The sequence below is a fragment of the Oppia nitens genome, unplaced genomic scaffold (genome assembly GCF_028296485.1).
Source record: "Oppia nitens isolate AA-2021 unplaced genomic scaffold, nextdenovo-longstitch-racon4-pilon3 scaffold5_pilon_pilon_pilon, whole genome shotgun sequence".
NCBI classification, from domain to species: domain Eukaryota; kingdom Metazoa; phylum Arthropoda; class Arachnida; order Sarcoptiformes; family Oppiidae; genus Oppia; species Oppia nitens.
This window is the reverse complement of record NW_026533243.1, coordinates 7,325,515-7,337,423: the sequence shown is the minus strand read 5'-3', so window position 1 is coordinate 7,337,423 and position 11,909 is coordinate 7,325,515. Positions and strand designations below refer to the sequence as shown.

At 24.5% G+C, this 11,909-nt stretch overlaps 1 protein-coding gene across 1 annotated transcript; it reads left to right on the top strand.

Moving 5' to 3' along the window:
- Positions 1-482: 482 nt before the first annotated feature.
- On the top strand, positions 483-2,316 carry LOC128961853 (terminal nucleotidyltransferase 5C-like). The gene has a single exon (XM_054308149.1). It carries the CDS (start codon positions 585-587, stop codon positions 2,199-2,201), a length of 1,617 nt encoding a protein of 538 aa, XP_054164124.1. The 5' UTR covers positions 483-584; the 3' UTR covers positions 2,202-2,316.
- Positions 2,317-11,909: the final 9,593 nt, after the last annotated feature.

Sequence of the window (11,909 nt, the reverse complement as noted above, 5' to 3'; positions counted from 1 at the left end):
ATACACACACACACACACAGATACATACACTAACACTCATACATATATACTGTATATACATACTGAGTGATACACATACAGACACACACACWCACTCACTCTCTCTCCCTCTCCAACACTGATACATACAAACTAAAGGTTGTAAAGACTTGAATGTTGTATTTGGTATTCAGTCACTGGCATAGCATAGATGTGTAGAGTCGTGCCATCACTGGAACACACGTTATATACAGAGAGATATACAGCATATATATACTGCAAGTATTGATTGTCAATACAATTGGCTATTAAATCGAGTCATTCATTCATTTCCATTGCAATTGTGTTACCATAAGATTCAGTGATTTTTTTTGTCGTTTAAAACTTATTTAATTAATAAGATTTGCAGTCATTAACAGTCAAACAATTACAACAAACAACTATTAATTATTATTAACTAATAATAACTAAATATAAATTTTTAAGAAAAAAAGTTTTTATTAAACTTGTGTTATATATAAAGCTTTTTTGAAAATACTAAGAATTTTGTTGAAAAGATTTGTTAATTTTGTTGATTGTTTGATATAAATAATAAATTGTTAGAAATGTGTGATACAAGTAGTGAACTGTCCGATTGCGGCCATTCAGTGGACAGCGGCTTCATGTGTCTGTCGCCCGACGGTGTTATTGAGGACACGGGTAGTCATCAACTGTTGCCATATTATGACGACTTGAGTACGACTGACTCGATCTACTCTTCGGACACCGAGTTTTCCGATCAAATGTCCAACGATGACAAAGAGCCGTCGGTGACGATGACGCTCAACATTAACACAACGACGGGTCTCGTGTTGGCCACCACTAAGACAACGTCGTCGTCGTGTTCGGTGAGAAACAAATGGCTGGATATGGACTTACCGTTAGTGTCAAACGGTCTGACAGATGACAACCAAATGGTTATAATTAACGGCAAAGAAGTTGACCTCAGATGTGAAAGGTATTCGGTGTTAAGCTATGAACAGGTGTGTCGATTGGATCGAGTGATGGATGAAGTGGTGCCCATTCACGGCAGAGGCAACTTCCCGACCCTTGAAATTAAACTCAAAGATTTAGTTCAAGTGGTCCGCAACAAACTGGAGACAGAAAACGTGCCGATTCGGGACATAAGACTGAACGGAGGCGCCGCCAGTCATGTACTGACCCCCGAAAGCTCGGTTTACAATGACTTAGACCTGATCTTTGGAGTTGATCTCTCCAATCACCGCAACTTCGATCGGGTTCGGGCCGCTGTACTCGACTCTCTGCTTGACTTCTTGCCGGACATTACTATCAAGAAAAGGTTGAGTACATGTAGTCTTAAGGAGGCATACGTTCATAAAATGGTAAAAGTGACTGATGGCGATCGTTGGTCACTAATTTCGTTGTCCAACAAAAGTGGTCGAAACGTTGAGATTAAGTTTGTCGACGTAATGAAGAGACAGTTCGAGTTTTCGGTCGACTCTTTCCATATAATCCTCGACTCATTGCTCCAGTTTTACGAGTGCTCCAAATCCATGTCTATTACCGAAAATTTCTATCCGACAGTAGTGGCTGAGAGTGTTTACGGAGACTTTCGCGAAGCTCTTCATCATTTACAGAAGAAATTGATTGCTACCCGAAATCCGGAAGAGATTCGTGGCGGAGGTCTACTCAAGTATTGCAATTTATTATCAAGAAATTACCGGCCATACGACGAGTCAAAAATAAAGAAATTAGAGAAATACATGTGCTCTCGATTTTTCATTGATTTCAGTGATTTGGGACAACAGCGGTCCAAACTTGAGGGCTACCTCTCCAATCATTTCTCCGGTTTCGAGCATTTAAAGTTCACATACCTGATGACACTTTACCGAGTGGTCAACGAGTCTACCGTATGTCTGATGGGACACGAAAGACGCCAAACGCTTAATCTAATCGACGAACTCGCACACTATGTCTACTATCTGGACCAGCAAAGGCTGGCTGCCAAACATCACTTTGAGCAACACCAGCACCACCACCAACAACAACAGCACCAACACAGCCAGTCATATATGATTTGTACGGGCGCTCCTCAATACTATTACACTCCATTTATGCCAACACACCATCAAATGAGTCCTACGGCGCCGCCACCACCGCCGACGGCCACCTGTTATACGACGTGCCACTGCGGCCACGGATGGATGCCATGTACCGTATGAGCGCTGATAATATTGTTTCGTTACTTTTTCTTAAGTGGCCAATAATTATCATTACATAAGTATCTTCATTGCATCCTTTAAAAAATCATCGATAAATTTTTCAAAGTTTGACAGCTGTCTCCTCAGTCAATAAAAAACAAATAAAAAAATTTTATTCAACATATTATTTAAAATTTGAATATAATATGTTTCCATACAAACAACTACACACTTCACCCTCACTTTCATAAACCACACCAACAATTCATTACCCAGACTTTGTCCTCAAATATCATCAAAAAAATAAAATAAATAAATATTTTTTCGATTCAGTTGTCGACAACACAACTGCAACAACATATCTAATATTGAAGACGACAACAAAAACAACAAGAAAAATGGATAATCTATTTGTTGAAAACGAAGTTTATTATTTTTGGTCAGTTTTATCATTTAAATTTTTTTTTAAATCTATATATCGTGAAAATAACATTTATATATTTATTTGAAAAAAATAAGTGTCTAATCGGTGTATATGTGTGTGATATATAAATGTATATACACTCCTGGCTAATAGTAACTCAGTTTTTTTTTTGATAAACATTTCAATTGTCAGTCAGTCAGTCCGTACGAGAGAGGTATACAAATTTGATAATTACTTTTGCATTATTAGTGATTTTATTTAAAAAATATTTTATTTATTAGTCTTAAATTTTTTTTCTTTAAATTTAAATCAAAATTTATTACTTTTTCCTAAAGTTTTCTATAAAATAGACATTATTTGCCTAAAATTTATATAAATTTGATCAAGAATTAAATTCTTTTTAATTTATAATTAATGACTTAATGTTAATTTATGTAAAATATAAATTTAGTTTTAATTATATTTTACATTCAAAATATAATTATTATATAATAATATTAAAAATAAGTGATGAAAGCACTCATCGAGAAGTTTCTCGAAAAACAATTTTTAGTTTTTTGCTCTTAATATATATATATTATCTAATGAAAAGTCTTTAATATTAGATGAAAATGTGTTTAAAATGTTTTTTAAATATTTATTAGCAAATGTGTACAAATTTTTTTGTGAGTTTCTCTTAGCCAGGTTATACTAAAAGTTAATTTTTATTAGTAGTAATAGTTTATATACAAATACTACACACATATACAGTATATATAAATTGAAAATAGGCTTAAAAATATAATAATAATTGTTAAATTTGTGTATTACTTAAAATTTAAAAAAACATTTAAAAAATTTTGGTTTAAAAATAGATTTGGTGTAAACATTCAATTGCACATACTTTTCACTCATACATAATTATATTATTATTATTACTCACTGTTTTTTTTATTTGTTTCCTTTATTTTAATTACAATTTAATATTTCTTATTTTTAATAGATATATATTATATATTAAATTATTATATATATTGAAAAAAATGAAATACAGTATAATTTTGATAATTATATATTTATTCAAAATAACATTACCTAAAATAGTTACCTTATATCATACACTATAGAAAAAATAAGAAAATATTGTATTTATGTTTATCTTATTTTTACTAAACAATTATCATTTATTTTTTTGAAACCAAAACTGCCTTTTAATTTGATTTATGAAATATAATCTGTTTTTAAGTCAAATAATTATATTTGTTGTTAAAAAAATACAATTTGCAAACATATTGCAACATATTATGCGATATTATATTAAATATGTAACGAATTTTAAGATTGAATACCAAATATTTGTTATATTATTTGTCTATATTTGTCATCATTATTACTATATATATATAATTAATTGATTAGTGCTATATTAATGCACATACAGTTCACATACACTCCTTAAGTTTATATACTATTATTATAATTATTGATTATTATTAAGTAATATCATTATAAAAATATCTATTAGTTTGATATTATGCGCGTCAAATGTATATTTGTTTGTAATATTGGTGGTTATAATGTTTTGTTTTAATATTTATAAGTTGAATAATTGTTTGAAAACTTGATAGTTAAAAAATATGTGTAATAATTTTTAAAAAATATATTAATTATTTAACTTATAAATAATAAACGAAATATCATTATTGATAAACACCAATAAATTGTAAAGCATTTTCAATTGAAAAAGTGGACAAATTGTATGATTTATTTTTTGTGAAAAATATCCACTTTTACGCCAAATTTGTATATAGTCTTTTTCATATTATTAAAAAATGTTATATAATTTTGATTAAAAAATATGATAAAAATAATTATTAAGAAAAATAATTTTATTATTATAAATGAATTGTGCTTTTTATTGAGCATAAAAACCAATGGAAAAACTATATTTTTAATGTAATTGCAATTATATTGTATGTCATAATCATATACATATTTTATATAGATGTTTAGTATATATATCAAGTAATACATAAAGTGCAAAAATTGGCAAATAATGCTTTAATTACTATTATATATTACGATATAATGTATTACTTATCAGATACGTATTGTGAATATACGATACAAATAAAAGTACATATATATATAATTATGATAATGAGATATATATATAATATTATTCAATAACTGGATAATTTATATAATAACAATTTTATGTGGTTTTTTTGTTAAAACTGTAATTAAACAAAAAATTGTTATAATTATTATATTTATATATATTTATATATAAATACATGAAATATTTGAAAAAACATGAGACCATTCATTTAATAAAATATATATTTAAAATCACAATTACATTATAAATAAATGATAAAAATCAATTTATTAAATAATTGCAAGTTATTATGAAAAAACCAATCAAAAACATTCCCATTTTTTAATAATAATGAAATAAAATAATTGATATAACTGTAAAAATTGTGTTTATTTGTAATTTATTTGTATTATTATTAATAATAATAATGAGTCTTTTTAATTAATAATTAACTAAACATTATCTTTTATTATTATTATATTTTTTTTTGTTTTTACTTTGATATATGAGTATTTGCTACAATATAATGACTGATATATTATATTATATTTTGAAACATAACACATACATATTATACACACACAAAATAATCTAATGATTGGGTTTATAACTGTTACAACATTATTACCATTATTATTACTATTACTATTTAATATTATTATTGTTACTACTTTTTTCTATCTCTGTTTAAAATACTTGTAACGATTTTAATGTTTAAAAAACGAGATTTATATTTTTAATTATATAATATATTATTATTATATACGTATGATACATTTATATATATATATTAATTTTTATTAATAAAATGCCATACACAAAAAAATTGTTACAAAAAACATATATAAAATGCAATGATAAAAATGGTTTTAATTTTAATTTTAATTATTAAAACAAAAACGAGGGTATTTTGCAATTTAAACCATATATTAATTATTATGCATTGAAGTTATTTTTTAATTATAATTACTATTATTCGTCCTTAAAAAACTTAAAATGATAAAAATGTTATAAAAATCATTTGTAATTTTACTTTTATTTTCAATTTATTTCTTTTAATTTTTTGCATATAACATAAATATATATTATAATATGGATTATTATATTATTACTATTATAGTATTATTATTATCATCATCATTATGTAATAAGTTATATATATATTTATATATAATTGTTTAAAAAATGTAATTGTATATTATAAAACAAAACATATTTTTTGGCGTTATATCTATAATTGAAATAAAAAATGTTAAAACAAATTGTTATAATACAAAAAACTGCTGTAAATGCATCTCATGTTAATTCTGTGATAATAAACAATAAAAATGAAGTGAAAATGATTCAGTGTATTATTTATTGATTATATTATACTATTATTATATTTATATCTATATTTAAGAAATTTTATGTTTTATTGATTTGATTACTTTTTCATCTTAAGTGTTTATATTTCTATGTATTGTACTTATGGTTAACCAATTGGTTTCAACATAGATATCAATATATAACCAATCGATTGGATCCTGTTTTTCAAGACACTGGTGTCTATATATATATATATATATATAATATATAACAATACTGTACCTTTTCATCAATTATTGTCATAAACAACATGGATATAAATTATATCTCATATACATATGTATGAATATATCATAATTTGCAATATTCTACAAATGGAAACATTTGCCTTATTTCTCATATTATTTGTATAAATTTGTTATTATTATATTCAAAATAAAATAGTTTCTATAATAATATTTACTGCAACTTATAGCCTATTTGTATTTGTGTTATCAGTGATTTATTATTATTATATCATACACTAAGGTAATAAATAAAAATATGATTAAACAGTAGGTATGGTTTAGAAAGTAGGTATGTGTAGTACACTACACTACACTACACACACACACACACACACACACACACACTGTACATGTTTTGCACATATTTGCGTAAACCGTGTGAACAATCAATGCATTGCAATGTTTTCCAGTATTAAATTCATTCATTTACCGTATGATAGTATTTCAATGTCTGTTTGAACAGAATTTTTGATTTTATTATTTGATTTTTTTGGTTTGACAAATGACCGTAAATGCAGTTTATATATATATTATGAGAATAACTATAGTTTTGAATACAAAACACAGACACATATATACAAAACATAGAGACAGTGAAATATTTTTTGTTTAAATATTGAGACAAATGGATGCAATGGCAAAAATAACAAAAACAGATGCAACAAAATTTATTATTATTATTATATGAATAGACTGTTTAATTAATAATTTGATTTAAAAAAAATTAACTTCAATTTAACATAGAAATAAATTAATTCAAATAGCAAAACAGCCATATCAGGTAATATTAGAGATATGTATTTAGTGATAATAGCAACAAAAAAAGTAATTGAAATAAAAGAGTTTTTGATTTGCGAGAGACTGGAGGAGAGGCAACAGTTATCTATCACTGAGAGAAAGGTTGTCAACAAAATTAATATGAAATTCAGTCCACAAATTGGTGTTACCTTTTCTCACAGCATAACAATATTTTTAGTGCACCTAATACTCACTATCTCTCTGTCTATAACTCTCTCTCTCTCTCTCTCTCTCTCTCTCTCTCTCTCTCTCTCTCTCTCTCTCTCTCTCTCTCTCGCTTTACCTTATTTTTTTGCTGATTTAAAAGCTGATAAAATATTTTCTCTCCAAACGAAAAGTGTTTTATATACAGTATAATGTATATCAAGGAAAGCCATATAATATTTGTTGATATGAAAACAACATATACACTGAACTACATATAACTGGCAAAAGAAGTATAAGTTGTTTGATTTTTCAATATAGATATAAAGTTATTATTATTATTATTATATATAAGTTATATAAATGTCATTCAAATTTTACTTTTTCATATTTTATAATAGTATAAACATACAATACAACAATTTAATAATATTATGCATATATTTTTATTCATGTCTTTTTTATAATAAAAAAACTTAATACATATTTTAATAGCAACAAAAAGGAATTAATGGGTTAGATATATATTAAAAAAGTGATTTCATGAAAGAGAGAGAGAGAGAGAGAGCTAAAGGGGAAAGTTGGGTTAAACATAGATATTTTTTATAGTCATATATTTTAGGGGAATGGAGTCGATTATAAAAGTAGTTTTTAAAAAGATATCTATCATTTGACATAATTAACTGATACCCGAACTGCCAATTATTCTTAAAGTGTGTTTCAGTTGTTTCACAGAATTTCTAGACGTCCTTGAATTCAATGCATGCACTGAATGCCAATATAATGCCATTTCAATAATGTATACTAAACTACAGTATATAAAGTATAATAATATATAAAATATTCAGAGTTCATAATACAGTATATATATATATATATATATATATATACTGTATATATTGAATATTAAAATTGTACACAAAATCGACAATACATTGGATGCTATATCTATGATAATATAGTAAATAACGAATCACTTGTTCATAACAACTGTTGATATTTTATTTTATAAATGTAATTATGATTTTAACATAGTATAAATCAGTGAAGATATATTTATAATTTATATACACACATATGTATATACAGTATAATATCAATAGTGTATCAGAGAAAATATGTATTAATAAAAAATAGGTATCAATAAAACTTTAATATTATTTACACTTATCTAAGCCTATACAAATAATTCAATAATAACAACAAAAATATTTTATTAATATATTACACTAAATTTTAAACCTTAATATACAATGTTTTATTTAATAATTTTATAAAATTTATTTTATTAAATCTAAATAATAAACATATATAAATAATTTAAAACATACGAATACATGCAATGTGTTTATTTAATTTATTGATTTTTAAATAGACACGCAAATATATTTTCATATACTGTACAATATATCATATAACTAGATATTGATTATATAATACGACTACTTTACAGTAATTTCAAATCCATTAATAGAAATAAAAACTGTATAATACGTAAAATGCATTCATTTTTTAAATAAATTTTAACAGATTTATGAATGAAAAAAGTCATTCAAATTTTGTGACAAAATATTTCTGTTCGCACCGTTTGATTTCCCGTAATAAACCACTGTATGACAGTCAGCACAGGTAGGTATTACTTACTTATTCAGTATATATATATATATATATATATATATTGATGTATATACTGTAATACAGTATGTATATACACCTTATGAAATACACGGTCAAAGAGTTAAGTAATTTTTGCGTATATCCGTCAAACATTTTGAATGAACTCATAGGATATCTGAAATTAAATATTACTATAATTTATTTACAGTATCTAAATTTATATTAATACTATATTACAGTATAAATGTATAAAAAAACAATTTAAACAATAAAAAAACTCATTTTTAATAAATAAGTTTAATGACATGATATTTTTATAGCGCTAACAATGCTATAAAACAATGCTTTAAAAAAATATTGTATATTTTTTGCGACTTTGAAATTACTAAATATTTTAAAGTATTATTTGTAATACTGTTTTCATTGAGGAAATGCTTCGAAAGAAAGAGAGAAAGAGAGAGATATATACATAAAGAAAGATTTAACAAAAAAAATCAAAATTTTCTCTATAATTATTTTTTTCGAATACCAAACAATAATAAGAAATACAAATTATTTTTATAAAAATATGAAATATTTTTAATTGTAATAAACAAAATTAAACTTTTTATTTATCTTTAAATTGAGTTACTGTTTGTTGACATGAGAGCCCATAAATATAATTTTCACTATAATTGACACCAAAACAGATTAATTAAAGACATAAGTTTTGGATATCATCTGATGTCAATTGAAAGTGATAATTAAAATTATTATACATTTATATAAAAAAATTAATATAAGCATATAATTACTTTATTTAAAAATATTAAATAAATGACTTATTTTAGTGAATTATTATTATACGTTTGAAACGTGAATATAATTGCTGAGAATAACAATGACTTATAAAACTAAAAATTAATAGATTATTATTTTAATTAAATTTAACAGATTTATAATAAATTATTTTTGTTGTTATTATTGAATTATAATATCTAATGTCCAATGAATTTGACTTATTATTATAATTTTATAAATATTATAGTCATATGAGAGAGTTATTAGTCAATTGTGGAATATTTAATAAGCGAAGAGAAAAAAGAGGAGTTTTCATATTAAAGGAGCAGAAAATTTGTTTAAATTTCAAAACAATAATTATTTTCACAAAACAAGCTATAATATTAATACCTGTATCACACACTATATAATAATAAAGTTAATAATAATAATAATAATAATAATTAGCAGTTTTGTGGACGACCTTCGCCTTTGAATCAAACGTCCTTCTCTGACATTAATTGCATCGATATTTAAATACATACTTTTGTTATATATATTTCTTAATGTTTAATATATATATATTTCAAAAATATGTATACAATATTCAAATATACTGATAATAATTGTTAAAAAAAGTAGAATATTTTAATTTTTATACTTTAATTTGTCCTTTTATTTTAGATTTCTTTAGAAAATGCTGTAAAATTTTATTTTAAATATAGATTTTTATTAGTCTTGTTTTTAATGCTATTAATAATAAATATGCGATAGTTTTATTTGTCAAACTAGTATAATATAATTGAAAGTTTGTGAGTGAGTGAGTAAGTGAGACAGAGAGAGAGAGAGAGAGAGAGAGAGAGAGAGAGAGAGAGAGAGAGAGAGAGAGAAAGAGAGAGAGAAATATTTTCAGTAAGTCTGTAGGTTTATGTAAATATTAATAGCATTTTATTTATAGCCCAAAGTAAGTGAAAGAGAAATTAGTTATAGACATCAATGGCTGTCATGACTTTTAATGTTGAGAAAATATCATTGATTTTCTATGGAAAACAAGTATTTTTGTCTATTTTTATAATCATTCGACTTATATATTCAGTTCCCAAGGATTCTGAGTTTAAAGATTACATTCAATACAAAACTACTAAATTAATGGCATTTTCTGTGATCTCTTAAATAACAATAATATTCATAAAATCAAATATAAATTTTTATATATCAGACATACGGTATGTATTTCCACACTACATATCTATTGCATAAAAAATATAACTAATAAGTTATTTTTATTTTTATTTAATATATTATTTCATAACTTGCGATTTCATTATTATTTGCTCACACAGTGTATATGTGTTCCCTATTACTATCATATCATACATAACTCAACAATTTTGAAACAAGTGTTTTGTTTTAAAGCAGTTCTCATTTCTAGTTCACCCAAAACAATACCATTGAGCGCAAGGATTTGGGATCCCGTCCTCTCCTCCCAACACAAGGACGACAAGAATTTTTTATATTATATTATTAAATATATATATATATATATACAACTTATACTATAATAATAATAATGCAATTTTTCTCTGCAAAAGATGCCAAAAATTAAAGCCATTTAATTGTTCTTAAAAAACTAAACATTTAAAATATATTATATATATTATAATAATAATAATGAATACAAAACTCAATCACTCATGAGATTAATTTTAATATTTCATAAATATATGCATACATACATAAATACTACAATAGTTACAGCAATTTATTAGAAACAAAAAAAACAAAAGACAACTAAACATTACATTAAATGAGAGAATTTTATTTTAGAAAAGTTGTTAAGTAATCATTTCATATCATAAAAAGGCGACAATTGTTTAATGGCTGCAAACCATTGGCTGACTTTTGTTTTGAAAACTACCATTAAATCTAAATACAAATTGTGTTTGAATTTTTTATTGTATAGTATTTTTTGTATGTTTTTTGCATTTAATAAGTAATTCTCGGAATAAATGTCTTTAAGCGTAACGTTTAAGGGAAAAGTAATATCAAACACACATTAAAATTGCACACCAATTGACTATATGATTAATTTTAACTTTTAATATATATATTGTATACCTATATAATGTATATACAGAAAAAGAGTGAGAGTATGACTATTATTATTATTGATGTAAACTAGTCCTTGAATTTGTTGGCATTTCTTGTAATTTTCAAACATTTGATTATTATTATTGTATTTATGTCTGTATTTAGTGGTCTAATGCTATATCAAAGAAAAATAGCGATTTGTTTGCCAACACAGGTCTAAC